This window comes from Dipodomys merriami, unplaced genomic scaffold, assembly GCF_024711535.1.
Source record: "Dipodomys merriami isolate MVZ:Mamm:240054 unplaced genomic scaffold, mDipMer1.0.p SCAF_401, whole genome shotgun sequence".
NCBI classification, from domain to species: Eukaryota; Metazoa; Chordata; class Mammalia; order Rodentia; family Heteromyidae; genus Dipodomys; species Dipodomys merriami.
The window spans coordinates 631967-659908 of NW_027205616.1; the positions used below are offsets into that span (position 1 = coordinate 631967).

The following is a 27942-nucleotide window of genomic DNA, read 5'->3' on the forward strand; positions in this document are numbered from 1 at the left end:
GCCCTGTGCCCAGCCGGTGTGTGAGGCCACAGCGGGATTGCACAGCCCAGAGCCGTGGGAACCCCAGGGCCCCCTCCGGAAGTGGGGAAGGCCGGCCCGGGCTTCCCCAGGGGAGGGGCTGGGAAAGGTAGGCACACCCAGGCCCTGTCGGCCCCCCAGCTCTCCTCCCCCCGTGCGTCCTCTGCCGGGGACACAAGCAGCCTTGCCTGGGCGGGAGGTGCGGTGCCCTCCCGTGGTGTGCGCCAGTCTCTCCATTCCAACCTGGCTCTAAAACGGTCATCAGGCCAAGCCTCGTCCCACTGGAGCCTGAGCTCCGGCAGACTGGTCTGCGTCTCTCCCAAGCACGTCTGGAAGACCCATGTTGGGATGGATCTGCGTTCCGGTCTAACTGCTAAACTTGCGCTGAGGAACAATCCACCCCTCAGTGGAAAGTACTAGGAAAGCATTTATTTTCATTTGGTCACACGTGCTTTGAAAATAAAACAAAACGTATACACTCACAAAATAACCAAACATCAAAAGTTAGAAGGACTACAAGATGAAGAAGGGGGAAAACATGGACTGCTGAAATGCCTTTGTTCAAAACACGATGATGTTTGGTGGTGGAGTTCTCTAAGCTCACAACCAGGAAGGCAGGCAGGGCCCGGCCTCTGGTCCCAAGGCCCGGGCCGCCGCTGGGCTGCTGCGCCGCCTCCCTCCACCTACCCTCTGCTCTCGAGTGCAGGCACAGGGCCCTGGACACAGGGCTACAGCGCATCGAGGATGTGGTCGATCTTGGTGACCAGCTCCTGGCGCTTCCCTGAGATGAGCCTCTCGCTCTCGATGTAGGTGTCTTTCTTGAGCTTGCCAGCCACCAGCCGCTCGGCCTCCACTGCCGACTTCAGCACCAGCTCCTTGACCTGCACGTCCAGCTTCTGCATTTCACTCACCTGGCCAAGAGAGTGGGGGCACTGAGAACAGGCCTCTCGCCGACTCAACACAGCCGCGGCCCAAAGCCAGTCACAACAGCAGCCAAGGACAGAGGGGCCGGCCGGCCGGGAGGGACTCTGGGTCCTGCCCCTCTGGGCGCCGACCTCACGGCCAGCCACTTGCCACCCCCGGCCTCATCGGCAGAAAACTGAGGACCAAGGGCAAGCACCGTGGAACCACCTGGCAAGATGCCCTGGTACCCGGGTGAGGGGGAGCATCTCTGCTCTGCTCAGTTAGGCAGTAGACCAATGGCTGGTGTGGGGTTAGGGCCGGCCAGGTGGAACTCATCCCATTACCAACAGTGCATGTGGCAGGGGACTGGAGTGAGCACGGTACGCAGCCCAGGCCCAGCTCACGCACACCCAGGCACCGTCCTCATGTGGAGGCTGTACATACACTAATGCCCAAAGAGGAACGGGGCGCAGTCAGGGACCGTGAGGGACAGCTCTGAGCGGTGCCGGAGGTGAGGACACTTGCACCGCATGCCAGCCCGTGTGCAAGGCACTTACTCACAGAGCTACTTCCCCATAGCTTGACCCAGAGGTCAAGTAACATCCCCAAAGTCAGAGTTGGAAGCAGAGCCTGCATTTGTATTTTTTGCCAGTGCTAGGGCTTGAACATTGGGCCTGGGTGCTATTCCTGAACTTCCTTTGCTCACAGTGAGTGCTCTATCACTTGAGCCACAGCACCACTTCTGACATCTTCTGAGTAGCTTATTGGAGATAAGAGTCTCATGGACTTTCCTGCCTTGGCTGGCTTTGAACCATGAACCTCAGATCCTGTATAGCTAGGATTACAGGCGTGAGCCACGGGCGCCCTGCTTGAGTTCTTTTTCCGTTGTCGTTTTTACCCTTTAGCTAAGTCTGGTCTTGAACTCTAAATCCTCCCACCACAGCTTCCCAAGTAACAGGACTGCAGGCAAGGCCACTGTGGCACTGAGAGGTGCACCCACACTCCGTAGAGGGCCATGGCAGACTGGAGCCCAGAGGAAACCCAGCCCCCCACCAGGACCTGGAACTTCCTGTGCCCAGGTGCAGTGCCTCGCAAACCGTGCCTGAGCAGCTCACCCGGCAGGCCACCTGGCTGGAGGCTGACTGAGAAGAGACCACAATGCAAACACTCACCCTGTCACACAGGTCAGAGCCCTCTGTCTTCAGTCTGGACTGCAGGACTGCGATCTCGCTGGTCACAGCCTTGTGCTCAGTCTCGAGGCTCTTCTTGCCACTGTTGAGGGTGGAGACATCCCGAGACTGTTTGTACCTATTGATGGTCTCGTCAAAGTGACGATAGAGGCCTATCCTCTTGTTGACCAGGGTCAAAACCTGCTCTGTGATGCAAGCCACCTTCATCCTGGCCTCTGCAGCTGGATCCTAGAGGAGGGAAGGGGTGCCATGTCTGACGGTGCTCAAATTTGAGCCCACTGCAGAACGCCTCCCAGGACACCCGGAAGCCCCCATTGTAGAACTCTCAAACCCATGCTGACAGTCAGGACGACGCGTAGCAATGGGCCTGACAGGGAACAAACAGATGAAGCAGCCCACAGGGCTCACCAAGCTGAGCCAGGACGGTAACATGAGAGCACACTGAGAACAGATAGGGAAAGTGCTGAGAAGAGGCTTCAGCACTAGCTGAAGGCTTGAAGGAGGCTTACTGTTACACGCTCCTTCTTAAATAAAGCCTTCGAGCGGAAGCTGGGAGAGCGCTTGCCTAGCAAGATGAGGCCCTGGGTTTGATTCCTCAGTACCACATAAGCAGAAAAGGCCAGAAGTGGCCTGAAGCTCAGGGACAGCGCCCAGGCCCTGAGTTCAAGCCGCAGGACTGGCACCCAAAAAAAAGCACAAACCAAGCATCTGTGGCTGTCTGTAACAGCTGTTAAGAAGCTAAGACCTGAGGATGGTGGTTCAAAGCTAGCCTAGGTAGGAAAGTCGGTAAGACTCTCATCTCCAACTAATCACCCAAAAGCCAGAAGTGGAGCTATGGCTCAAACGGCAGAGCATCAGCTTTGGGGAAAAAGGCGGCCCAGGCCTTGAGTTCAAACCCCAGGATTCCACCCCCAAAAAAGTAAGGAAACTGTTACAGATGACTTCCAGTATGTGTATTTAAAAAAAAAAAAAAAGTTTAAAGAAATAAAAAAGCATCTGCTTATTCTAGAAATTAAAAAAAAATACTATGTCGCATGTGCAGCCCGAGAGGTCTACAGGTATCTGTCAGTAGAGGGGGCTGGCAAGGCAGCCAAGGAAGTGCCACGCCACCCCACCTACCACGCAGCAGGGGCTGCGTAGCCACCACCAACCCATCCACACCCACGCCGCCACGCGGGTTTCCAGAACTGAAACCAGACAGGGACTTCACCCAGTGCACTGGAAACCACAGTATCGAGAGAGAACTGGGAAGGCTGAGAACAAACACCAGGCCCTGGCTTTACCCCCAACTCCACACATACAAAGTATCTGCACAGTAAACGTTCGCCAAGAGGGGAGTGTCTGACAACAGAAGGGGGCTGCTCTCGGCTGTGGAGGTCACCTTGGTGATGGAGAAGTCCAGGCGCACATAGACAATGACGGTGAAGAACAGGATGTAGAAGGCAGCGACCACCAGCAGGGGCTCCTGCAGCATCAGCACCTTGTTGAAGGTGTAGTGGATCTGGGGGAGACGGGGAGACAGGCAGAGTCAGGGCCACAGGGACACCAGGACCTAGGTGCACAGACCCACCCCCAGCCTGGCTCACTCTTCACCCTGACCCAGTGGCAGCCCAAAGGCAGAGACAGGTCAGTCGGCAGCTGCAGATGCACTGCCTTGTGGCAGAACGGCACGGCCACGCACCACAATGTCCTGAATGTGCTGTTCCACCAGGTTCTTCTTGTAGGCCACAATCACGGGACGGCCAAAGGTGTCGAGGTAGGTGTAGTGCAGCTCGTCCGGGGCCCGGCTGATCTCGTAGGGGCTGTCCACTTGGATGTTCCTGGAGACAGAAAGGAAGGACACCCCGCGGCCTCCGGCCTCAGAGCTGGGGCCACAGACAGCGAAGCTCATGCTCCACTCAACACCCTTGCCCTCAGCCCTGAGGAGAACACGCCCAGCCCCAGCTCAGGGCCCACCTACACAGAGCCTCAGGAACACCAACACTCCTCACATGAGGGACAGGCTCCTAAGAGCACACCTGCGGCTCTCGTCTGCCTAGGTGCCCGCTGGAGACAAGAGAGGCCCCTGCTGAGCCATCTGAAGAGCCCAAGACGAAGTGGAGCTCCAGTCACTGCTCCAGTCACAGCAAAAGGCACACCTGGCCATCCTAGCCTCAAGAACTTCCTTCTGCTGGACAGAGCTCTTTATACAAGTTTTTAATTAATAAGTTTTTATTGTGAAAATACCGTACAGAAGGGTTACAATTACATGAGCAAGGTAATGAGTACATTTTTTTTTTGCTTATGTGGTGTTGAGGAATCGAACCCAGGGCCTCATGCATGCAAGGCAAGCGCTCTACCACTGAGCCACCTCCCCAGCCCAATGAGTACATTTCTTATCAAGCATTGTTGCCTCCTCCTCCTGTGTTTCTCCTTACCATCCCATCTCTCTCCCCCCCACTGTACGTCCTCCCCATACCCCCCCCCGAAAGTTTTATAAATAAACCTCATGCCTTCCTTTGAGCTTAACTTCAAGCTTCAGTCAAAGCTTTTGATAGGTATCCACTCAGACCCACGGAATGCAAGTACTTGAGGACCAGCGGAGAAACAGGGACACGGGGAAGGACCAGCATACTCACTTGGCCCCCTCAGGCAAAATGATCTTCACGGTCAGAGAATCTATTACTTGCTCGTCAAACACATGGTCCACAAACCTCATCTTCAGTGCATACTGGTCACCTGAGGAGTCAGGCAGATACAGGCAGCCATTAGAACAGAGAATGGGTCAGCAACTGGATCCAAGCAATGGCGCACACCCATATCCTTGCTACTCAGGAGGCTGAGACACAAGGATCAGGATCGTGGCTCAAAGCCAACCTGGGCAGGAAAGTCTGACACTCTTATTTCCAATTAACTAGCAAAGGCTAACAGTGAAAAAATAGTACTCAGGTATTGAGTTCACTCCCTAGTATTGGTATGCATGTGTGCGCGCACGCGCGCACGCACACACGCGCACACACACACACACACACACAATTCTGTGAACTGGAGAACTGTAACAGAATTAAAGAGAAATATGCTGCATAACACCTATTTGCTTCAATAATGCTCCCATAGCCCAAGCAGGTAAGATGGGGAAAGGAGGATTGTTTTTTATCTGTTGAGTTGTGTGGTAAACCAAATGACTTGACTGAAATGTTGAATTCTGCCATCTGATACCCTCCAGATCCAGATTTCCAACACAGAATTAAATGTAACATACCAACAAAATGTCAACTGTAATACACACATCTTTCATACATGAAAGAAACTGGCCAGCCTCAAAGCAACAATTCTCGTGTGTGTGTGTGTGTGTGTGTGTGTGTGTGTGTGTGTGTGTGTGTGTGTGTGTGTGTGTGTGTGTGTGTGTGTGTGTGTGTGTGTGTGTGTGTGTGTGTGTGTGTGTGTGTGTGTGTGTGTGTGTGTGTGTGTCAGTGCTGGGGTTTAAAGAACATAAGGCCTAGCCAAGTGCTGGTGACTCGTGCCTGTAATCCTAAGATCACAGCTCAAAGCCAGCCCGAGCAAGGAAGTCTGTGAGACTACTTATCTCCAATAAACTACTAGAAAAAACTGAAAGTGGCGCTGTGGCTCAAGTGGTAGAGCGCTAGCCTTGAGCTGAGGAGCTGAGGGACAGCACCCAGGCCCAGAGTTCAGGCCCCACACAAACAACAACAACAACAAAAACGCAAGGCCTGTGCTCTTTAGGCATGTGCTCTACTACTCAAGCCATATTCTAAGACGTTTTAGCCTTTGTTATTTTCCGTTTTTCTGACCATGTCTCCAAGACAGCACTGACCATGACCCCTCTTATGTTTCCTATGGCGCTGGGATGTTATGTAACCAGCTTTTTCTAGGTTAATCACATTCTCACCTCAACCTTCTGAGTAGTTGCCCAGTCTCATAGATTATGGTCTTAAAATACCATTGTCCACTAGAAGAAACTACAGTTTCTTGAAAACTAAATTTAAGATCTGGGGCTGGGAAGGTGGTTCAGTGGTAGAGCGCTTGCCTTGCATGCATGAGGCCCTGGGTTCGATTCCTCAGCACCACATAGGCAAAAAGAAAAAAGCTGCAAGTGGCACTGTGGCTCAAGTGGTAGAGCGCTAACCTTGAGCTGCAGAGCTGAGGAACAGCGCCCAGGCCCAGAGTTCAGACCCCACCACTGCACCGCTCCCCCCCAAAAAAGATCTGTAGCTGAAATTATACAATTGAATCAGAAATGTCTTTCCACAAGACATCAAGAAAGAAGAGACTGAGCCAGCCACCAATGGCTTACACCTATAATCCTAGCTACTCAGGAGGCGGAGATCTGAGGATCGGGGTTCAAAGCCAGCCCAGACAGGAAAGTCCATAAGACGTTTTTTGTAGGTAGTGGGGCTTGAAGTCTGGGCCTGGGTGCTCTCCCTCAGCTCTTCAGCTCAAGGCAAGTGCTCTACTGCTTGAGCCACAGTGCTAATTCTAGTTTACTAGTGGTTTTTATTGGAGATAAGAGTCTCATGGACTTTCCTGCCTGGGCTGGCTTTGAACCTCTAGCCTCAGATCTCAGCCTCCGGAGTAGCTAGGATTACAGGCGTGAGCCACCAGCGCCTGGCTTATTTATTTTCGGTCAGTCATAGGACTTTTACTCTGGGCCTGGGTGCTGTCCCTCAGCTCTTCAGCTCAAGACAAGTGTTCTACCACTTGAGCCACTTTCTTGCCCGGGCTGGCTTTGAACTATGATCCTTAGATCTTGGCTTCTTAAGTAGCTGGGATTATAGGCATGAGCCACCGGGGCCCAGCAAAACACTGCCTTTTTTGTTGTTCGTGGTGGTGGTTGTGGGGCTTGAACTCTGGGCCTGGGTGCTGTCCTTGTCCCTTGGCTCTTCAGCTCAAGGCGAACACTCTAACACTTGAGCCACAGCACCACTTCCGTCCATAAGACTATTATCTCCAGGTTGCTGTATGGCTCACGCCTGTAATCCTAGCTACTCAGGAGGCTGAGATCTGAGGATCACGGTTCAAAGCAAGCCCAGGCAGGAAAGACCATGAGACTCTTATGGCCAATAAACCACTCAGAAAACAGAAACATGATGTGGCTCAAGCAGTAGAGTGCTTGACTTGCACTGAAGAGCTGAGGGACAGCACCCAAGCCCAGAGTTCAAGCCCGACAGACAAAAAAAGAAACTAAAAATTTAACCAGCTTTCTCTGATAGTAGAGAATTTCCACTAGTGTATGAACCCATTAGTATACAGATGCATTACTTTTACAACAATAATTTGTACAACAGAGTAGGCTCCTGACCTATTAGCATTCCCAAGAATACAAGAGAATACTACTGACACTGGAAGGGCTGGTGTGCTGGGAAAGAGGAAGCCACAAGGGAGGGAGGGGAATAAAAGACAGAAAGCCTCTCCTGTACTATTCTCTCACTGCATACAGACTCACCCAAATTATAGAGGTACTCATAGCTTGGGAGGTTGTAGCCAACCATGTAATGTGTCTTCCACCCGCCAAAGAGAGGGAATCGAGGCCGGATCTCCATCTCCACAGAGTCGTCCAAAATGAGAAGGTGGCTGGTGGAAACATTGCCAATCTCATCCCGGTAATAAACGTCCTGGGCAGCAGCAGGGAGGATGGTCTGCAAGGCAGTGGACACGGCTTCAAGACGCTGCAGGCACCTCCATGGAGTTGACCTCAGAGGCACAAGACTACAGCATCTTCATTATCCCTTCATCTAACTTTACTCCTATGGCTTTGAAATTTCTAATAGTCACATCTAACTCAATCAAGAATGCTAAGTAGACAAGAATCCTCTATATAGTAAATAATTAATCCTTGCAAATGCCCTTGTGAACTAAGCTTAGTAGAGGTAAAAACAATCCTACAAGTGACTATGCAAAAAAAGAACTTAAAGACGGAAGAACTTACATCAAATTACTAGGTAGAGTAAGGCTTTTTTTTTTTAGTCGTGGCCCCAGACTGCCAAAAAAAAAACAACAAAAAACAAAACAAAAAGATTTCTAATACTTGGTCATGAGGGAAGGATGAAATACATAACTCTGTTCATACTTTAAGCCTTTCTACAATAGAGAAGAACATGAAGATATTTAATACTGGGTTAAGAATATAACACAGTTAACCTGACTGACATGCTCAAAGCCTTGGGCTTCATCCCAGAAAAAAAAAAAAAAAAAATGTCCTTTTAAGACAAAAAAAAGACACAGAACTATTCAAGTCACTTAATTTTTTTTAAACTGAAAAAGCAAAAATGTTGCTGGGCGCCAGTGGCTCACTCCTGTCATACTAGCTACTCAGGAAGCTGAGATCTGAGGATCATGGTTCAAAGCCAGCCCAGGCAGTAAAGTTCCTGAGACTCTTATCTCCAATAAATCACTAGAAAACCAGAAGTGGCACTGTGGCTCGAGGTAGAGCACTCACCTTGAGCTGAAGAGCACAGGGACAGTGCCTAGGCCCAGAGTTCAAGCCCCACAACCGACAAAAAAAAAAGTCAACAATACTGTTTGAGTGTGGTATTATTTTTCCTTTCAAACCCATGGTTTGGGGCTGGGACACATAGCTCAGTGGCAAAGCACTTGCCTAACAAGTACAACAACCTGGGTTCCATTCCCAGTTCCAAAAGGAAGGGACAAAAAAAAAACACAGGGCTGGGAAGGTGACTCAGTGGTAGAGTGCTTGCCTAACATACATGAAGCCCTGGATTCATCAATTCCTCAGTTCCACATACACAGAAAAAGCCAGAAGTGGCCCTGTGGCTCAATTGGTAGCGTGCTAGCCATGAGTAAAAGCTAAGGGACAGTGAGTGCCCAGGCCCTGAGTTCAAGCCCAGGACTGGCAGTGAAAAATGAAGTCCAAACAAAAATTATGGTCTAGAGCCAGACACAAAGATACACATCATCCATAATCTCATCACAGAAGCAGCTGGATGGAGTACCAGGACAGCCAAGGCTACATTCCAGACATGATGGTGGTACACATTACTCATAATCCCAGCACATGGGAGGCAGAGGCAGGAAGATCGAGTGAGTACAAAGACATTGCCATATTCCAGTTATAGACCAGCCAAAAAGAATAAAAAATAATAAACCAGGCGCCAGTGGCTTACGCCTGTAATCCTAGCTATTCAGGAAGTTGAGATCTGAGGAATGCGATTTAAAACCAACCCATGCAGGAAAATCCATGAAACTCTTATCTCTAATTAACCACCAGAAAACTGGAAGTGACACTGTGGCTCAAAGTGGTAGAGCACCAGACTTCAGCAAAAGAGCTCTGGACAGACAGCATGTAGGCCCTATGTTCAAGCCCCACAACTGACAATAAAGAAATAAGCAAACAGTCTACTTGTCTAAGTTTTTCACTCAATTACTTGACAATTGATTAATTCCCAAACTATCTACTTTTTGCTACTTTCAAAAAGCAAGAGAGGGAAGACTGATGAAGTCAGTACTCACAGTGTCACATACCTTAAAAGAACGAATGGAAGATATCCCACTGTCTGGCTGCCTCTGGTAGTCGTATCGAGAGAAAGGCCCTTTGAGCACAGCCCCAGTGTGCTTCAAATCCACATTCTCTTCCACGGCAATATTACCCCAGTGGGAGACCTCGATCACACGGGTCATGCCGGTGATGGTCAGGAAAGGGCTGTTGTTCTCATAGTGCACCTTAAAGGCATCCTAGGGAGGAGGAGAAACAAGCACCTCAAGGTTCTGAGAAATAGTTTTCAACACTAGTCTACAATCACATTTGCAGGAGACGGTCTACACACATCAACACAATAGTAAATATGAAACTGCTAACTTTTTTTTCTGAGCCAAGATCTTGCCATACAGTAGCCCAGGCTGTTTCAAACTTGCAATCTTGATCTTTATGCCATCTCCCAAGTATGGCTGGAATTATACTTGGCTATATGCAATATATATATATATATTTTTTTTTTTTTTTTTTTTTTTGGCCAATTCTAAAGCTTGAACTCAAGAAGCTTACACTCAACCTGTTCATGGCTGGAACTCTACCACTTGAACCAGTCCTCTAGTGTGTATGTGAACCATTTTTTCTTTTTTTTTTTTGCTTATGTGGTGCTGGGGAATCGAACCCAGGGCCTCATGCATGCAAGGCAAGCGCTCTACCACTGAGCCACCTTCCCAGCCCTGTGCACCATTTTTTAATGACATACATTAGGTCCTTTTGCAAATGTGGAAATAAATGTTCATTTGAAAAGACAAAATACACAAATTTTTTTAAAACCTAACATATCTTTTGTATTTAAAAAATTGAATATAAGCCAGGCACCAGCGGTTCACGCCTGTAATTCTAGATACTCAGGAAGCTGAGATCTGAGAATTGCAGTTCAAAGCCAGCCTGGACAAGAAAGTCCATGAGACTCTTATCTCCAATTAACCAGAAAGCCAGAAGTGGTGCTGTGACTCGAGTGGTAGAGTGCTCCCCTTGAACTGAAGAGCTCAGGGACAGAGCCCAGGCCCAGAGTTCAAGCCACATAACTGGGGGAAAAAAACTGAATATATCTATACTTCACTTACCTTACAGTAATGATATCAGATGGGTTGGGTGATTTTTGTAGGTTTTTTGGTAGGTTGTAGGGCTTGAACTCAGGGCCAGGATGCTGTCCCTGAGCTCTTTCACATCAAGGTTAGTGTTCTGCCACTTTAAAACACAACCTGTTTTCTGGTGTTGTTAATTGAAGAGTCTCAGACTTTCCTGCTTACACTGGCTTTGAAGTGTGATCCTAGGATCTCAGCTTCCTGAGTAGCTAGGATTACAGGCTTTAGCCACCAGTGCCCAGCTGGCTGTACTTTTTTTTTTTTTGCCAGTCTTGGGGCTTGAACCCAGGGCCTGAGCACTGTCCCTGACCTGCTTTTGCTCAAGGTTAGCCCTCTACTACTTGAGCCACAGCACCACTTCCAGCTTTTTCTGTTTATGGAGTGCTGAGAAATCAAGCCCAGGGCTTCTCCCAGCCCTGGCTGTATAATTTTAAACTGTAAATAAAGGAAAACTTTAACTAGGAAATACAAGCTCCAATGAAGACATACCATAAACTAGAAAAAAAAAAAATATATATATGTGTGTGTGTGTATATATATATATATGTGTGTGTGTGTGTGTGTATACATATATATATATGTATACACACACACACAGTATTACTGCTTTTTTCTAACTGGAGTTCACAAACTTTTTTAGCTAAAACTTATGGAGCTAATATAGAGAGAGCTAACATACATACATGTATCAGGTCCTCTTTTATAAACCTTAAATGCATTATCTCATGCCACCCACAAAATAAGCTAAAATAAGGAATATTTTTATTTCCATTATAAAACCAAAATGGAGGCCCAGACCTAGCAGCCCCCCTTACTTACTAAAGAGCATAACCCTAAGTGGTAATACTGCACATTCAGCTCTGACCTGGGCAGTCCAACTTCATCATTTTATAGTTAAGTACCGCCTCCCACTTAGGTCCAGAAAATTAACATCTATACTTTCATCAGCTTCCTAACTTCTTAGCCACTTTTACCTTGAGGTTATTAGGGGGGAAAAAATCTTGATACCAGCAAAAATCAGCAGCACGAGCTGGGAAGGTGGCTCCGTGGTAGAGCGCTTGCCTCGCATGCATGAGGCCCTGGGTTCGATTCCTCAATACCACATAAGCAGAAAAAAAGCCCGAAGTGGCATTGTGGCTCAAGGGGTAGAGCGTTAGTCTTGAGCTGAAGAGCTGAGGGACAGCACCCAGGCCCAGAGTTCAGGCCCACAACCAACAAGAAAAATCAGCAGCAGCAGCAGCAGCTCTGACCACTGTATAGCCCTAATGCCCTTCTGTGAAAACCCTTGAAGCACAGAGAACAAAATGTCAAAGAGCACCCTCCTCAAGTTCATTCTGCCACTAGATTTTCATTGTCCTCGGCTTTGTGTTCCTGTACTGAGGCTTTAACTCAAGACTTTGTGCTTTTGCTTGACTTTTTTAAAGCTCAAGTCCACCATTCTACCACTGAGCCAAACCTCTAGGAAGTTCCCTGTGACCAGACTTGGTTATACCAGTACACCTTCATGTTTGAAGTTTTCTACAATATCTAAGTCTCAAGCCTGAACTGCTCCCTCCTAGCAGCACCCCAAGGCCCTCAGTCACTCCGGGACACTGCCACCCCAGCCACCCCAGCCCCCATCTCATCCCTCCACCACCCTCAACCCCCATCCCCACATGCAGTTATCCACTGTGCTCCAAGAGAATGGACGCTGAGACACACTCCACTTCAAATGTCCACCCACCCCAAGCCACCCCAGGCTATCAGCCAAGAGTCACTCTGCAGGATGCTACTTGGCCCCACCTGACTGTAGGCAGGGACATCTCTGAAAGGCCCATAATCCAGGAGGTCTTCAGAGCGCGTTGGGTTCCCCAGCTTGGTATAGCTCTCCACGTTTCGGGAAGCAAGCTTCACGCGAGTGGTCTGGGTCTTCGTTGGGTAGGGAGAGTAGAAATAGTGGTTCCCCTCAAAAACCACAAACTGTTTCTCTGCCTGTGTTATCTGGGTTGGATAGGGCTGAAGCACATGGGTGAAGACTGTTTCCACGATGACTGAAATCTTACTCCCGGGATCCAGAGCAACTGGGAGCTTGACCACGAAGAATCTTCCACTGAAGCAAGAGAATTGAGAAAGGTTTAGGTTAAAAGGTTAACAAGTGGGCTAGGAAGGTGCTCAGTGGTAGAGCGCTTGCCTTGCATGCATGAGGCCCTGGGTTCGATTGCTTAGCACCACATAAACAGAAAAAGCCAGAAGTGGGGCTGTGGCTCAAGTGGTAAAGGGACAGCGCCCAGGCCCAGAGTTCAAGCCTCACGACAAAAAAAAAAAAAAAAGGTTAACAAGCTTGTAGCTCAAAGTCACAGAAAAATTCTAGACCCAAAACAAATTTTTTTTTGTCAGTCTTGGGGCCCACACTCTGAGCCGGGGCGTTGTCCCTCAGCTCTTCAGCTCAAGGCTAGCGCTCCACCACTTGAACCACAGCACCACTCCCAGTTTTCTGGTGGTTTATTGGAGATAAGAGTCTCATGGGCAATTTCCTGCCTGGACTGGCTTTGAATGGAGATCCTCAGATCTCAGCCTCCTGTGTAACTAGGATTACAGGCATGAGTCACCAGTGCTCAGCTAAAGATGACTACCTTTAAAAGCTCACATTTTTATTTTTTTGGTCAGTCTTGGAGCTTGAACTCAGGTCCTGGGCGCTGTTCCTGGGCTTCTTTTGCTCAAGGCTAGCACTCTACTACTTGAACCACTAGTGCAACTTCCAGCTTTTTCTGTTTATGCAGCACTGAGTTGAAGTTCTAAACAGCAGAAGCCCATAACACCATCTCTAAATAACCAGCAAAAAGCTGGCTTAAGGCATAGCTCAAGTGGTAAAGCGCCACCAAGCAAATAATCAGAGCAAGATAACCTTAGCTCAAACCTCAGTACCACCTTTGTGTTGTTTTGGGGTTTTTTTTGGTCACTCATGGGGCTTGAACTCGGCCTGGGCATTGTCCCTAAGTTTTGCGCAAGGCTAGCAACTTTAACACTTTGAGTCACAGCACCACTTCTGTTTTTCTGGGAGTTAATTGGAGCCTCACAGACTTTCCTGCCCAGGCTGGCTTGGAACCACAATCCTCAGAGCTCAAGACTCCCCAGTAGGTAGGATTACAAGCATTAACCACCAGCACCCTGAATTCAGCTTCTGAATGTTTACTAGTCAGTTCCAATGATTACCCATAGCCAGTTCCCTTCATGACCTGATTCCCTTCCTCTGTTCATAGCACTACCATCTAACCAATTCTGGAATTCAGATTAATATTACCACTGTTAATAGCACTAATATCAAACCAACTGCAGAAACCTCAGGGATGTTCTGATACTTCACTCTACCCCATCCCAAATATCTGGTCAGTCCTGCCTTGGAGATTCCTCTTACACAGTCGTTTGTCAGATTACCTTTTACCCTTGATTTTGGTTTCTCGTACTTCCAGATTATTCTCTTCCTCATCTTCTCCCTTCACCTATTGCAAAAAAAAGTGAGTTATTCTTTAAACTTTTGGTTTCTAAGTTTTTTCTCTACAATAAAAACATAGCCAGCCAGGCACCAGTGGTCTTACCTGTAAAAAAAGGGGGGGGGGGCCTGGGAAGGTGGCTCAGTGGTAGAGTGTTTGCCTTGCATGCATGAGGCCCTGGGTTTGATTCCTTAGCACCACATAAACAAATAAAGCTGGAAGTGGTGCTGTGGCTCAAGTGGTAGAGCGCTAGCCTTGAGCAAAAATAAAGCTCAGGGACAGTGCCCAGGCCCTGAGTTCAAGCCCCAGGAGACAGGAAGGGAGACAGACACACACACAGAAACACAGACACACATACAGAATGGGATTTAACACTCAAAGCATTCGAAGATGGTGGTGGTACAGCTAAGTAAAATAAGGCCTGATCCACTCTTCCCAGATACATCTGAGTACAGATGTTTTCATCCAGGGCAAGGCATGAAAGGGATTGGGGTCACTTTAGAATTCCAATCTCTATTACCCCTTTGTAGAGCTCCACATCCAGAACAGAGTGCTCCCAAGAAATGTGACACTCAATGGCTAGTCTCTCGGAGGAGCTGGGTAATCGCTTCCTGCCTTCTGTCCAGCGCCAACGGCCCGAAAAGCGCACCGCTGGGGTCCCGCCGCCTCCCCCGGAATCCACCGGCCCCTTCCTCTGGGCAGGGGAGGGGCGCGGCGCCCCGGGCTCGCCTCGCCCGTCTGGGCTGGCGGGGATCCGGGGCCCCCAGCGCCCTCAGCGCCCTCGGCTGCAGCCCAGAGGCCGCGCCCGCGAGGGACCCGGGCAGCCACGTGGGCGGCGGCCTGCGCGTCGGGGCCGTGCGGACCGGTCCGGGGCGGAGGGCACCCCGACCCCGGCGGCTCCCCGAGGCCTGCTCCCCGTCGGCCCCACCCGCCCCCCGAGCCCGCCCCCCGAGCCCACACCCACCCGCACCGGGGCGCCCCCACCCGCCCCCCGAGCCCACACCCACCCGCACCGGGGCGCACCCACCTGCACCGGAGCCCGCCCCCACCCGCCCCCCGACCCCACACCCACCCGCACCGGGGCGCGCCCACCCGCCCCCCGAGCCCGCCCCCACCCGCCCCCCGAGCCCGCCCCCACCCGCCCCCCGAGCCCCCCCACCCGCCCCCGAGCCCGCCCCCACCCGCCCCCGGGAGCACCCACCCGCACCTCGAGCGCACCCACCCGCATCCCGAGCCCGCCCCCCGAGCCCACACCCACCCGCACCGGGGCGCCCCCACCCGCCCCCCGAGCCCGCCCCCACCCGCCCCCCGAGCCCACACCCACCCGCACCGGGGCGCACCCACCTGCACCGGAGCCCGCCCCCACCCGCCCCCCGACCCCACACCCACCCGCACCGGGGCGCGCCCACCCGCCCCCCGAGCCCGCCCCCACCCGCCCCCCGAGCCCCCCCACCCGCCCCCCCGAGCCCGCCCCCCGAGCCCCCCCCACCCGCCCCCACCCGCCCCCGGGAGCACCCACCCGCACCTCGAGCGCACCCACCCGCACCCCGAGCGCACCCACCCGCACCCCGAGCGCACCCACCTGCACCCCGAGGTGCGCCAGCCGCGCCTCGAGTTCCGGCTCCAGAGCCAGGAGGAAGGAGGCGGCGCGCGGCGCGGAGCCGCCGCCCGCGTGCGCCAGGACCACCTCGGCCGTGACCTTGGCCAGGTGGCTGCTCAGGTCCACCGTGCGCCTAACGTCCTCGTTGACGAGCGGCGGGGCCTCCGAGGCGCCGCCCGGCGCCGGGGCGCAGGCCCCGAGCCACAGGAGCAGCGGCAGCAGCAGGCCGGCGGCGGGCGCCTCCATGACCGGACCCAGCCGAGCGCCGACGCCCGGCTCCGCCCCCGCCACGGGGCGGCCTCCCATTGGCCAGCCGGGGCCACGGGGCCGCGAAGGACCCCGTCTCCAGGGCAACCGAGCGGCCGCCGCGCGCCTGACCACAAACCGGAGATCGGCCCGGCGCTGCCGGAAGGCCCCCAGGTCCGACTCCGCGCCTGCGCCCGTCCTCTGCCCCCAAGGCCGCCAGCTTAGCTCGGGCAGAAAACGGAAGTTGGGTCCTCCAGCCCGCGACGCCGGCGGAGACTCGCGGGCAAACGAGTGCGCACTGGCCCCCGGACGCTCACCCGGCGTGAGGACCGCTGGGGCCGCCCCCGCGGGAAGGGCGGGGCCGCCGTCCGGACCCGGGGTGCCCCCCCCGCGGGAGGAGCCGCCGTCCGGACCCGGGGTGCCCCCCCCGCGGGAGGAGCCGCCGTCCGGACCCGGGGTGCCCCCCCCGCGGGAGGAGCCGCCGTCTGGACCCGGGGTGCCCCCCCCCGCGGGAGGAGCCGCCGTCCGGACCCGGGGTGCCCCCCCGCGGGAGGAGCCGCCGTCCGGACCCGGGCCGCCCCGCCTGGGCACACTCGGTGGGCACACGTCGGAGTGGAAACTCCAGGGAGGGGTAGCGGCAGGGCCAGCACCGAGCCCGGTCGCGGCACACGGGGGCGCCCAGTCCACCTCCGGTCCTCCTCGAATCAGGCTCACTGCCGGCTCGGCCAGGCCAGAGAGTAACGAGGGCGCCTGAGCGCCCTCCAGGCGACCACGGCCAGACGCCCCTCGCTGCGCCCTTCCTGGGCATGAGCTTTTATTTACTGTGGTTGGTGGGTCGTCGGTCTTGAACTCGGGGCTGGGCGCCGTCCCTCAGCTCCGCAGCTCAAGGCGAGCGCTCCACCACTGAGCCGCCCTCCCAGCCCTGGGCTGGGATGATGAAGCCCGAAGGCCACGGGCCAACAAGAAGGATAGTACTCAGGAGGCTGGGCCTGAGGATGGCGGTGCGGAGCCGGCTCTCCACTCAACTGCCGCTCCCTGACAGACAGACAGACCGGCGGTCGGCCAGCTCCGGCAACCGGCCTGGGTTCTGGGCAACACCCGGGAGGAGCTGCACCTCCAAGACGCGCGTGCGCGCACAGGCACACAAACATCCATCAGCCTAAATGAACTATCCGCCACTGGCGTGCGCACACGCCTGCGCGTGAGCACGCACGCGTGCTGGTTCCTCCGGAGGCGGAGGCCCGCCCGGCGAGGCCCGACGGAGGGCCCGGAGGCTCCGACGGAGAGCGCTTCCGCGGGGACGCCCCGGCGAGGCCCCGCCCCGGAGCCGCCGGCCCCGCCCCCGCGCGCTCCCACTGCGCACGCCCGGACAGCCGGACGCGAACTCAAGCCTCTCCAGGCTCCGTGGCCGAAGCCACCCACCTAGACCCGGAAGCAGAATCTCCGCAGGTCAAGACGGCGTTACTGCCGCGCCGCCGCCAGAGGGCCGCGTCGGCGCGCGCTCCCCTCGGCGCCCGGGGCGCGGGCCCTGTGTGGTGACGCGCTCTCCTCGGCGTCCCGGGCGCGGGCCCTGTGTGGCGGCGGCGCGCTCCCCTCGGCGCCCGGGGCGCGGGCCCTGCGTGGTGACGCGCGCTCCCCTAGGCGCCCGGGGCGCGGGCCCTGCGTGGTGACGCGCGCTCCCCTCGGCGCCCGGGGCGCGGGCCCTGTGTGGTGACGCGCGCTCCCCTCGGCGCCCGGGGCGCGGGCCCTGTGTGGCGGCGGCGCGCTCCCCTCGGCGTCCCGGGCGCGGGCCCTGTGTGGGGGCGGCGCGCTCCCCTCGGCGTCCCGGGGCGCGGGCCCTGCGTGGTGACGCGCTCCCCTCGGCGTCCCGGGGCGCGGGCTCTGTGTGGCGGCGGCGCGCTCCCCTCGGCGCCCGGGGCGCGGGCCCTGTGTGGCGGCGGCGCGCTCCCCTCGGCGCCCGGGGCGCGGGCCCTGCGTGGTGACGCGCGCTCCCCTCGGCGTCCCGGGGCGCGGGCCCTGTGTGGCGGCGGCGCGCTCCCCTCGGCGCCCGGGGCGCGGGCCCTGCGTGGTGACGCGCGCTCCCCTCGGCGCCCGGGGCGCGGGCCCTGCGTGGTGACGCGCGCTCCCCTCGGCGTCCCGGGCGCGGGCCCTGTGTGGGGGCGGCGCGCTCCCCTCGGCGTCCCGGGGCGCGGGCTCTGCGTGGTGACGCGCTCCACTCGGCGTCCCGGGGCGCGGGCCCTGTGTGGGGGCGGCGCGCTCCCCTCGGCGCCCGGGGCGCGGGCCCTGTGTGGCGGCGGCGCGCTCCCCTCGGCGTCCCGGGGCGCGGGCCCTGCGTGGCGGCGGCGCGGGCCCTGCGTGGCGGCGGCGCGCTCCCCTCGGCGCCCGGGGCGCGGGCCCTGTGTGGCGGCGGCGCGCTCCCCTCGGCGTCCCGGGGCGCGGGCCCTGTGTGGCGGCGGCGCGCCGGTCCGGTCCGGCGGGTCGAGCCCGCCCCGCGCCTGGAGCTCGAGCCCAGGCCGCGGCCCCCGTCCCAGGCCGGGGCCTCGGTGCAGGGCTGTGCGGGGGCCCCCCCCCCCCCACGACCGCGCTCCTCTGCTCAAGGCGAGCGCTGCGCCACGCTAGCCATGGCGCCCCTTCCGGCTATTGAGAGAAGCGTCTCGGCCCTGCCTGCCGGGGCTGGCCTCGAACCGCGATCCTCAGAGCTCGGCCTCCTGTTGGCGAGGGTGACGGGCCTGAGTGCCGGCGCCCGGCTGAGCGGACATCTGAAAAGTGTTGGGTTTGTGACCACGAAGCTGTGCTGCTTGGTACAGAACGCGGGGGGGGGGGGGGGGGGGGGACACGTGGCTCGGTAGCCTGATCGTCTCATGTGCAGGAGGCCCTGGGTTCGATTCCTCAGCACCACACGCACAGAAAAAGCCAAAGTGGCGCTGTGGCTCAAGTGTTTGGGCGCCATCCTTAAGCAAAAGCAGCTCAGGGACAGCGCCCAGGCCCTGAGGTCAAGACCCAGGACTGGCAAAAAAAAAAAAAAAAAAAAAAGCCCAAATCTCTATGACAACCTGGAGCCCACACATTCAAAATCTACCGTAAAAAGCAACACACCTAAAGCTGGGCATGATGGTGCACAGCTGCAATCCCAGCTACACTGGAGGCTGAGGCAGGAGAATCATGAATTCAAGGCTGGTTTGAGCTACATAGTAAGACCCTGTCAGATAAAAAAGCAATGAGGGAGCTGGGAAGGTGGCTCAGTGGTACAGCGCTTGCCTTGCATCCATGAGGCCCTGGGTTTGATTCCTTAGCACCGTAGAAAAAGCCGGAAGTGGTGTCGTGGCTCAAGTGGTAGAGTGCTCGCCTTGAGCTGAGGAGCTGAGGGACAGCGCCCAGGCCCAGAGTTCAGGCCCCACAGCTGACCAAAAAAAAAAGCAATGAGAGTGTTAGCAGTGCCCAGGTTCGATCCCTAATACCACCCACAAGTGAATACAGTAAACCTGCATGCAGAGAGATTGTTTGCATGGTCACAGATTTTCTGTAAGTTGCTGTTTTTTAAAGTTATAGAGTACACCTTACTGGGGTTTAGTACAATGGTATTTCTTTTGCCTAGTATGTATGAAGCTCTGAATTTGACCCCTGGTCATGCAAAAACATGTAATAAAATATACATATAAAATAGAATACAACATTGAAGAATTTATAGAAAAGACAATTTTATATTAAAATATTGTTATCTCTGGGAGGTAAATTTATATAGTTTTCTCCTTAGTGTCAATTTTCCAATTTTTTTGGTGTTTTGAGCATGCATTTGAAAATCATGAATGGCTAAAAAAAACTTAAAATCTTGAGTCTAATAAAAAAAAAATACTGGAGACTTTTTTTTTTTTTTTTTTTTTTTTTGTCGGTCGTGGGGCTTGAACTCTGGGCCTGGGCGCTGTCCCTCAGCTCTTCAGCTCAAGGCGAGCGCTCTACCACTTGAGCTACAGCGCCACTTCCGGTTTTCTGGTGGTTTTTATTGGAGATAGGAGTCTCACGGTCTCTCCTGCCCGGGCTGGCTTTGAACCGCGATCCTCAGATCTCAGCCTCCTGAGTAGCTAGGATTACAGGCGTGAGCCACCAGCGCCCGGCTAATACTGGAGACTTTAAAGTTGGCACTACCAAAAAGGACTCTGGCCTCGGGACAAAGGATGGTGTCTTAAGCAGGACCACTAATGGGATCTTCTCAGTCCGTACCCGGTGGCTTTCTTACTCAGTCTTCCTTACCTGTGGCTCTCATCTTTATACATGACACCTCAGGCTTACAAGATGGCATATCACTTCCTCTATCACATCCATGTTTCAGAAAGGAGGAAGGGGGTAAAATGTCAAACTTCCCTTTCTAGCTCAGTCAGCGCTTCTCTTTATGGGCTTCACAGGGAGCACACCCAGCAACTTCACTTCCACCTCGCTTAGAACCCTCTTACCTGGCCACCTCTCCCTGTACTGTGTTACGTGTATGTGTGCTGCTCATGTGCTTGGACATGTTCCAGACTAGCCCTCTACTACTGGAGCCACATCACCACGTCCAGCCTTTTCTGAGTAGTTTATTGGAGATAAGAGTCTCATGAACATCCCTGCTCAGGCTGGCTTTGAACTGTGATTTTCAGATATCAGCCTTCTGTGTAGCTTGGATTATAGACATGAATAGTGAGGTTTTTTTGTTTTAGTCAGTTGTGAGGCTTGAACAGCCCTGGACACTGTTCCTCAGCTTTTTTACTCATAGCTTGTGTTCTACCACTTTGAGCCACAGCACCATTCCTGGTTTTCTGGTGGTTAATTAGAGGTAAAAGTTTCCCAGACTTAGCCGGGTGCCGGTGGCTCACACCTGTCATCCTAGCTATTCAGGAGGCTGAGATCTGAGGATCATGGTTCAAAGCCAGCCTGGGCAGGAAAGACCATGAGACTCTTTGTCTCCAATAAACCATTAAAAAACTAGAAGTGGTGCTGTGGCTCAAGCAGTAGAGCGCTTGCCTTGAGCTGAAGAGCTGAGGGACAGCACCCAGGCCCAGAGTTCAAACCCTATGACTGACAAAAAAAAAAGTTTCCCAGACTTTCCTGCCCAGGCCAGCTTTGAACCACAATCCTCAGATCTCAGCTTCCTGGGTAGCTAGAATTACAGGTGTGAGCCATCCATGCCCAGCTCAAGCAGTGTATTTTTTTTTAATTATTTTTTTTGGTGGGGTCCAGTCATGGGGCCTGAACTCTGGGCTTGGGCTCTGTCCCTCAGCTCTTCAGCTCAAGGTGAGCACTCTATCACTTGAGCTACAGCAGCACTTCTGGTTTTCTGGTGATTTTTTTTTTTGCGGGGGGGGGGGGAGTCCGGTCGTGGGGCCTGAACTCTGAGCCTGGGCGCTGTCCCTCAGCTCTTCAGCTCAAGGCTAGCGCTCTACCACTTGAACCAGAGCGCCACTTCCGGCTTTTTTCTTTTTTTTTTTTTTTGCTTATGTGGTGCTGAGGAATCGAACCCAGGGCCTGGAGCATGCAAGGCAAGCTCTCTACCACTGAGCCACCTTCCCAGCCCTCTGGTGATTTATTGGAGATAAGAGTTTCACAAACTTTCCTGCCTGGGCTGGCCTTGAACCGCAATCCTCAGATCTCAGCCTCCTGAGTAGCTAGAATTACAGGCGTGAGCCAGCGGTGCCCAGCTCAAGTAGCATATTCTTTATCCGGACACATTACCTGGAATAGAACACTTCTGTCAGAAGAATGAGAGTAAATACATGGCTTTAGTGTCTATCATAGTATTAATACTTTCTGTGGGGCTTCAAAGCCTTTAAAATCCCATTGTTTAATGGGAATCTTGAGGGGAAAATGCAGTTGCATCCCTGACCCCTTTCTACAGTAGCCATGTGTCAGGAACAGTGTTTCACAGCACAGGTCAAGAACCAAAGAACAAACCCCATCTCTTCAGCTCTTACAGACTGGGTTTGTTAGTCATGTAACTACCAGTAAGAGGAATAGGTCTAATGTCTTTATGATAGTATCACATTGTTTCAGCTTTACCATCTAAAATGCTCATTTTCCACATTTATCATCATAGTTCAGGTTTCTTCCCAGGCTGACCCTCACAACAATCTTTTAGTTTTTAGTGTGGTTTGCTTTTGTTTTTGGTTTGTTTTGCCAGTCCTGGGGCTTGAACTCAGGGCCTGGGCATTGTCCTTGAGTTTTTTTTTTGCTCAAGGATAGGACTCAACCACTTGAGCCACAACACTACTTCTGGCTTTTTCTGTGCATGTGGTACGGAGGAATCGAACCCAGGGCCTCATGCGTGCTTACGCAAGGCACCTTCCCAGCCCAGGCAAGAGAAACTTTGCACTTAACATCTTGAAGTATTTCCTCTTTGTCTTTTTTTTTCTGAGTATAGGTGTGTGTGTAAATATATGCATAAATATTTTATATTTTATTGTAAAGATGCTGTAGAGGGGTAATGAGTCCATTTCCTATCAAGCATGTTACCCCCTCCTTTGTTTTTCCCCTGCCATCCCTTCCCTCCCGACATACTTTTTTTTCAGCAAGCAGTGTTTCTCTTCCTGTTCCCCTTTCTGAGCCAGGCATAAATTGAGGTTAACACAAGAAAGAAGGCTTTGCTTCTGGCTGACATTCCTACTTCCTGGTTAAGGCACACTGGTGACAAAGCTCAGTCAGACAGCAGTGCAAAGTAACAGTGACCTTATCAAAATGGGCGTGTATATGTCACACATCTACGTCCAGACTGGTCTGGGGATGTGGTTCAATGGTAGTGTTTGCCTAGCATGTATAAAGTCCTAAGTTCCACCCCCAACACTGGGGTGAAGAATGAGAAGACTACATGAAGCTACATTGTAGCTGTTTCAGGAATCACCCATATCTCCACAATAGAAATAGAGCCTCCCCCTTTTGCTTCTTCCCTTCTTGGGAGTTGCCATGTTTAAATAATTTAAAACTGGACTGGGATGTGGCTCAGTGGCAAAGCGCTTGCCTAGCAAGTGCCATGTCCTGGGTTCGATCCCCAGTACCAAAAAAGAAAAGACCAAAAAAAAAAAAAATACGGGCTGGGAAGGTGGCTCAGTGGTAGAGCGCTTGCCTTGCATGCATGAGGCCCTGGGTTTGATTCCTCAGCACCACATAAGCAGAAAAAGCCAGAAGTAGAGCTGTGGCTCAAGTGGTAGAGTGCTAGCCTTGAGCTGAAAAGCAGGCCCCATGACGGACAAAAAAAAAAAAAAAGAAAAGAAAAAAGAGCATCTTGGTATGGGAGGATTTGCCTTGCCTGCCTTTACTTTTATGTGTGCCACTACTGAGGTTTGAACTCAGAGCCTGGAGCTCTCCCTTGACTTTATCGCTTAAGGTTATCACTCTAGTACTTGAGCCACAGCTCTGTTCCTGGATTTTTGCTGCTTGGTTATTTGTCTTTTTGGTCGTGGCTTAAACTCTGGATCTGGGCGCTGTCCCTCAGTTCTTCACCTCAAGACGATGGCTCTGCTGCTTAATTGAATAGAAAGGTCTCCTGGAATTTCCTGCTGAGTCTGGCTTCAAACCAAGATTCTCAGATTTCAGCCTTCTGCATAGTTAGGATTATAGGCATGCTCCATTATACCCAGCCTGAATTTACATTTCTTAAAGATAATTTTAGGAAGTGAAGCTGTAGAACAAGTGGCAGCGCACCCACCAGCTTTGAGGGGGAAAAGCTGTGAAAGCATCCAAGTCCTGCGTTCAAGCCCAGAACTGGCACACAAAAAAAGAAAATTTTACTTTAACAAGTATAAAACCTACATACCATCAGGTCTAAGAGGAACTGAATACTTCAAAGCCAGGCATCAATGACTTATCCTGTAATCCTAGCAACTCAGGAGGAAAGCTGAGGATCACAGTTCAAAGCCAGCCCAGGCAGGAAAGTCCAAGAGACTCATCTCTAATAAACTACCAAGTAGCTAGAAGAGGATCTGTGGTATAGCAATAGCCTTGAACAAAGGAAACTTGAAGACAGCACCCAGGCTCTGAGTTCAAGTCTCAGGACCAGTACAAAAACAAAAAACAAAAAACTTGCAAGTCACCTATCTTTTAAGACTGAACATCTAGAATAATGAATTTAAAATAGGTAAAATGTATTCCATTAAAATTAAAGACTTCTAAATGTATCAAAGAAAACTTAAGGTTAATGAAGTTTGTCACTATTAATTTGGAGATTATTTATTTATTTTGCGGTTGTGGGGCCTGAACTTGGCCTGGGTGCTGTCCCTGAGCTCTTCAGCTCAAGTCTAGCGCTCTACCACTTGAGCCACAGCACCACTTTTTTTTTCCTGCTTATGTGGTGCTGAGGAATAGAACCCAGGGCCTCAGGCATGCTAGGCAAGCGCTCTACCACTGAGCCACCTTCTCAGCCCCAAGTGGCTATTAATTTGGATACAGTTCTTTTACTAGGGCACTGTAGACCAACTTGAAATGGAGTCACTAATGCTAAAACCAGAGCTGTTTGCTGATGAGATAGAAGTCTGGCTCAGTGGCAGAATACTTACCTAGAATGGGTGAGGTTCCTAGGATCCCCAAAATCTCTCCCCTCCCTAAGGAGTCAAGTGTCCTGTGCTTTAGTAAGGTCCGCGATGTAGGCTGGTATCAGCCAGCTGATAGCTAGTTAGTTGCTTGTTCCCTTCCCACATCCAGTGGAGTTCCTGAGCACTATACAGCTAATTCTCAGTTCTTGAATAACAAGCAAATCAGATCTCCAAAACTCAATTTGTTGAAGTTTTCTTCTTTGATACAACCCATAGAATGGGAGAAAATAGTTAAAGCCAGACATGGTAGCACATGTTTGTAATCCTAGCTACCTGGAAGGACATATTAGCAGACTGCCTGTGGAAAAAGCATGAGACCCTACCTGAAAGGCAAGCTAGGGCTGGGGAGGTGGCTCAGTGGTAGAGCGCTTGCCTTGCATGCCTGAGGCCCTGGGTTCGATTCCTCAGCACCACATAAGCAAAAAGAAAAAAGCCAGAAGTGGCGCTGTGGCTCAAGTGGTAGAGTGCTAGCCTTGAGCTGAAGAGCTGAGGGACAGCGCCCAGGCCCAGAGTTCAGGCCCCACGACTGGACCAAAAAAGTCTCTGGGACTTTTGTGCCCAGGCTGGCTTTGAACCGTGATCCTCAGATCTCAGCCATCTCAGCCTCCTGAGTAGCTAGATGACAGGCCTGAGCCACTTCTACATCCAGGCAGCATGCGTGCCCGGGTGTACGGTGTGTGTGTGTACGTGCACGCACGTGCATGTGTGTACACAGGTGTGCTCGTGTATGTGCGTGTGTGCGTGTGTGCCCGTGTATGTGTATGGGTGTGCCCGTGTATGTGTGCGCGCGTGTATGTGTATGGGTGTGCCCGTGTATGTGCGCGTGTGTGCGTGTGTACGGGTGTGCCCGTGTATGTGCGCGCGTGTGCGTGTGTACGGGTGTGCCCGTGTATGTGTGCGTGTGTACGGGTGTGCCCGTGTATGTGCGCGTGTGCGTGTGTACGGGTGTGCCAGTGTATGCGCGCGCGTGGGCGTGTGCACCCGTGTATGTGCGCGCGTGTGTGCCCGTGTATGTGTGCGTGTGTACGGGTGTGCCCGTGTATGTGCGCGTGTGCGTGTGTACGGGTGTGCCCGTGTATGTGCGCGTGTGCGTGTGTACGGGTGTGCCAGTGTATGCGCGCGCGCGTGGGCGTGTGCACCCGTGTATGTGCGCGCGTGTGTGCCCGTGTATGTGTGCGTGTGTACGGGTGTGCCCGTGTATGTGCGCGTGTGCGTGTGTACGGGTGTGCCAGTGTATGCGCGCGCGTGGGCGTGTGCACCCGTGTGTGCCCGTGTATGTGCGCGTGTGCGTGTGTACGGGTGTGCCCGTGTATGTGCGCGTGTGCGTGTGTACGGGTGTGCCCGTGTATGTGCGCGCGCGCGTGTGCCCGTGTATGTGCACGCGCGTGTGTGCCCGTGTATGTGTGCGTGTGTGCCCGTGTATGTGCACGCGCGTGTGTATGGGTGTGCCCGTGTATGTGTGCGTGTGTATCTGTGTATGTGCACGCACGCGTGTGCGTGTGTATGGGTGTGCCCGTATATGCGCGTGTGCGTGTGTACGGGTGTGCCAGTGTATGTGTGCGCGTGGGCGTGTGTACGGGTGTGCCCGTGTATGTGTGCGTGTGCGCGGGTGTGCCCGTGTATGTGTGTGTGTACGGGTGTGCCCGTGTATGTGTGCGCGTGGGCGTGTGCGCGGGTGTGCCCGTGTATGTGTGTGTACGGGTGTGCCCGTGGGCGTGTGCGCGGGTGTGCCAGTGTATGCGCGCGTGCGTGTGTGTACGGGTGTGCCCGTGTATGTGTGCGTGTGTGCGCGCGTGCCCGTGTATGTGTGCGTGTGTGCGCGCGTGCCCGTGTATGTGTGCGTGTGTGTGCGCGTGCCCGTGTATGTGCGTCCTAGGCCTTGCACTCGGGCCCCCGCCGCCGAGGCCCTCGGTGGTTCTCGGCTTTGGGGCCGCGGCTGGCGGCCCCTCGCTTTCTCGCGATGCTGTGCGGGGCCTCCTGAGGAGCAGCCGCCCGCTCCGCACCCCCGGGTCGGTCGGTCTGTCGGTCCCGCCCCCCGTCCCGGGGTCAGTCTGTCGGTCCCACCCCCCGTCCCGGGGTCGGTCGGTCGGTCGGTCGGTCCCGTCCCCCCGTCCCGGGGTCGGTCGGTCTGTCGGTCCCGTCCCCCCGTCCCCCGTCCCGGGGTCGGTCGGTCGGTCGGTCGGCCGGCCCGCCCCCCGTCCCGGGCACCCAGCCTCCGCTGTTCCGAGGCGTGGGCCCGGGGGGGCGGAGGAGCCGGTCCGACTCCACAGGGCGCCGCCGGCCGCCAACTTTGCGTTCGTACGGCGGCCGAGTGCGCGCGGCCGGGACGTGACGTGACGTGACGTGACGTGAGCGCGGCCGGGGCGGGGCGCGCCTCCTCCGGCGTCGGGCGTCTCGTGACGGGCACTTCCGCTCGGGGCGGCGACGGTGGCGGAAGTGGGAGCGGGGACCGAGCCTTGGCCATAAAGCCCGAGGCGGCGGCGGCGTCGGGGGCTGGCAGACGCAGGGCCGACCGCAGGCCGACCGACCGCCGCAGCGCAGCGCAGCGCTCTCCGCCCGCCCTCCGTCGCGTCTCCTCGCGGAGCCCGCGCCGCGGCCGCGGTGAGTAGCGGCCCGGGCCGGCGGCCTCCCCCCCGCGGGCCCGGGCCTGGCGTCCCGCGGCCCGGGCCTCCCCCCCGGGCCGTCCGAGCCGCCGGGCCGCCGCGTCCCCGGCCCCCGGAGCGCCCGCGGGCGGCGTCGCGGCGGGGCCCCCGCGCCGGGCCCGGCCCCACCCGCCCGGCCCGCGGTGGGCGAGGTCGCCGCGGCCTGAGTCAGGGCGGCGGGCCGGGTCACGTGCCGCCCGCCCGGCGAGCGCGGCGGCGGCCGCGGGGCTCCGGGGCTCCGGGAAGTTTCCCGAGTCGGTGCGCGGGCGGCGCGGCGGCTCCGGCCGGCCGCGGGTCTCGGCTCGCCTCCCGCGGGGCCGGGCCGGAGCCGGAGCGGGGCCCGTCCGCCCGCGCCCGCGGCCCCGCGCGCCGCCCAAGGTCACCGTCCGTGGTCCGAGCCGCGGCGGGGCGCCTCGGCGGCGGGTGCTGTGCGGGCGCCGGCCGGCGGGAAGGCGCCGCGCGCGGGGGGCGCCCGCTGGTGCGGCCCGGCCGGGCTGAGCCCAGCCCCGGGACGGCCCGGCCCGCCCGGCGAGGCCGGGGCGCGGGGACAGCGGCGCCCGAGGGGCCCGCGCCGCTCGGGGGCTCCGGCCGAGCGCTGGCGTAAACAAACCCGCGGTGGGCAGGGAAGGCGCGGCCCTGCCACTTGGGGCGGCGTTTTCTTTCCCCTTCTTACTTGCCTGCCGTGCCAGCCATGCCATTGTCACAGCCCCAAACCCTGTCATCACGGAGCAGCCCTTCAAGTACCGT

At 55.0% G+C, this 27942-nt stretch overlaps 3 protein-coding genes across 4 annotated transcripts in view; 1 reads left to right on the forward strand and 2 right to left on the reverse strand.

Moving 5' to 3' along the window:
- Positions 1-427: 427 nt before the first annotated feature.
- Positions 428-16023, reverse strand: LOC138806612 (dolichyl-diphosphooligosaccharide--protein glycosyltransferase subunit 1). The gene is made up of 10 exons (XM_069992045.1): positions 15738-16023; positions 14100-14164; positions 12468-12774; positions 9591-9800; positions 7555-7747; positions 4730-4829; positions 3793-3931; positions 3493-3612; positions 2094-2339; positions 428-929 (listed from the first exon to the last, which is right to left on the reverse strand). The coding sequence occupies exons 1-10, from the start codon at positions 15999-16001 to the stop codon at positions 747-749; spliced, it is 1827 nt and encodes a 608-aa protein (XP_069848146.1). The 5' UTR covers positions 16002-16023; the 3' UTR covers positions 428-746.
- Positions 16024-17462: 1439 nt separating this feature from the next.
- LOC138806631 (collagen alpha-1(I) chain-like) lies at positions 17463-27893 on the reverse strand. Its single transcript, XM_069992070.1, has 2 exons — positions 26843-27893; positions 17463-18496 (listed from the first exon to the last, which is right to left on the reverse strand). Exons 1-2 carry the CDS (start codon positions 27891-27893, stop codon positions 17463-17465), a joined length of 2085 nt encoding a protein of 694 aa, XP_069848171.1.
- LOC138806614 (ras-related protein Rab-7a) overlaps positions 26975-27942 on the forward strand; it is a 38960-nt gene continuing 37992 nt past the window's right edge. For both annotated transcript variants that reach the window (XM_069992046.1, XM_069992047.1), the window contains exon 1: positions 26975-27154. The gene's annotated coding sequence lies outside the window, so the exon portion shown is untranslated. The remainder of the gene's footprint in view (positions 27155-27942) is intronic.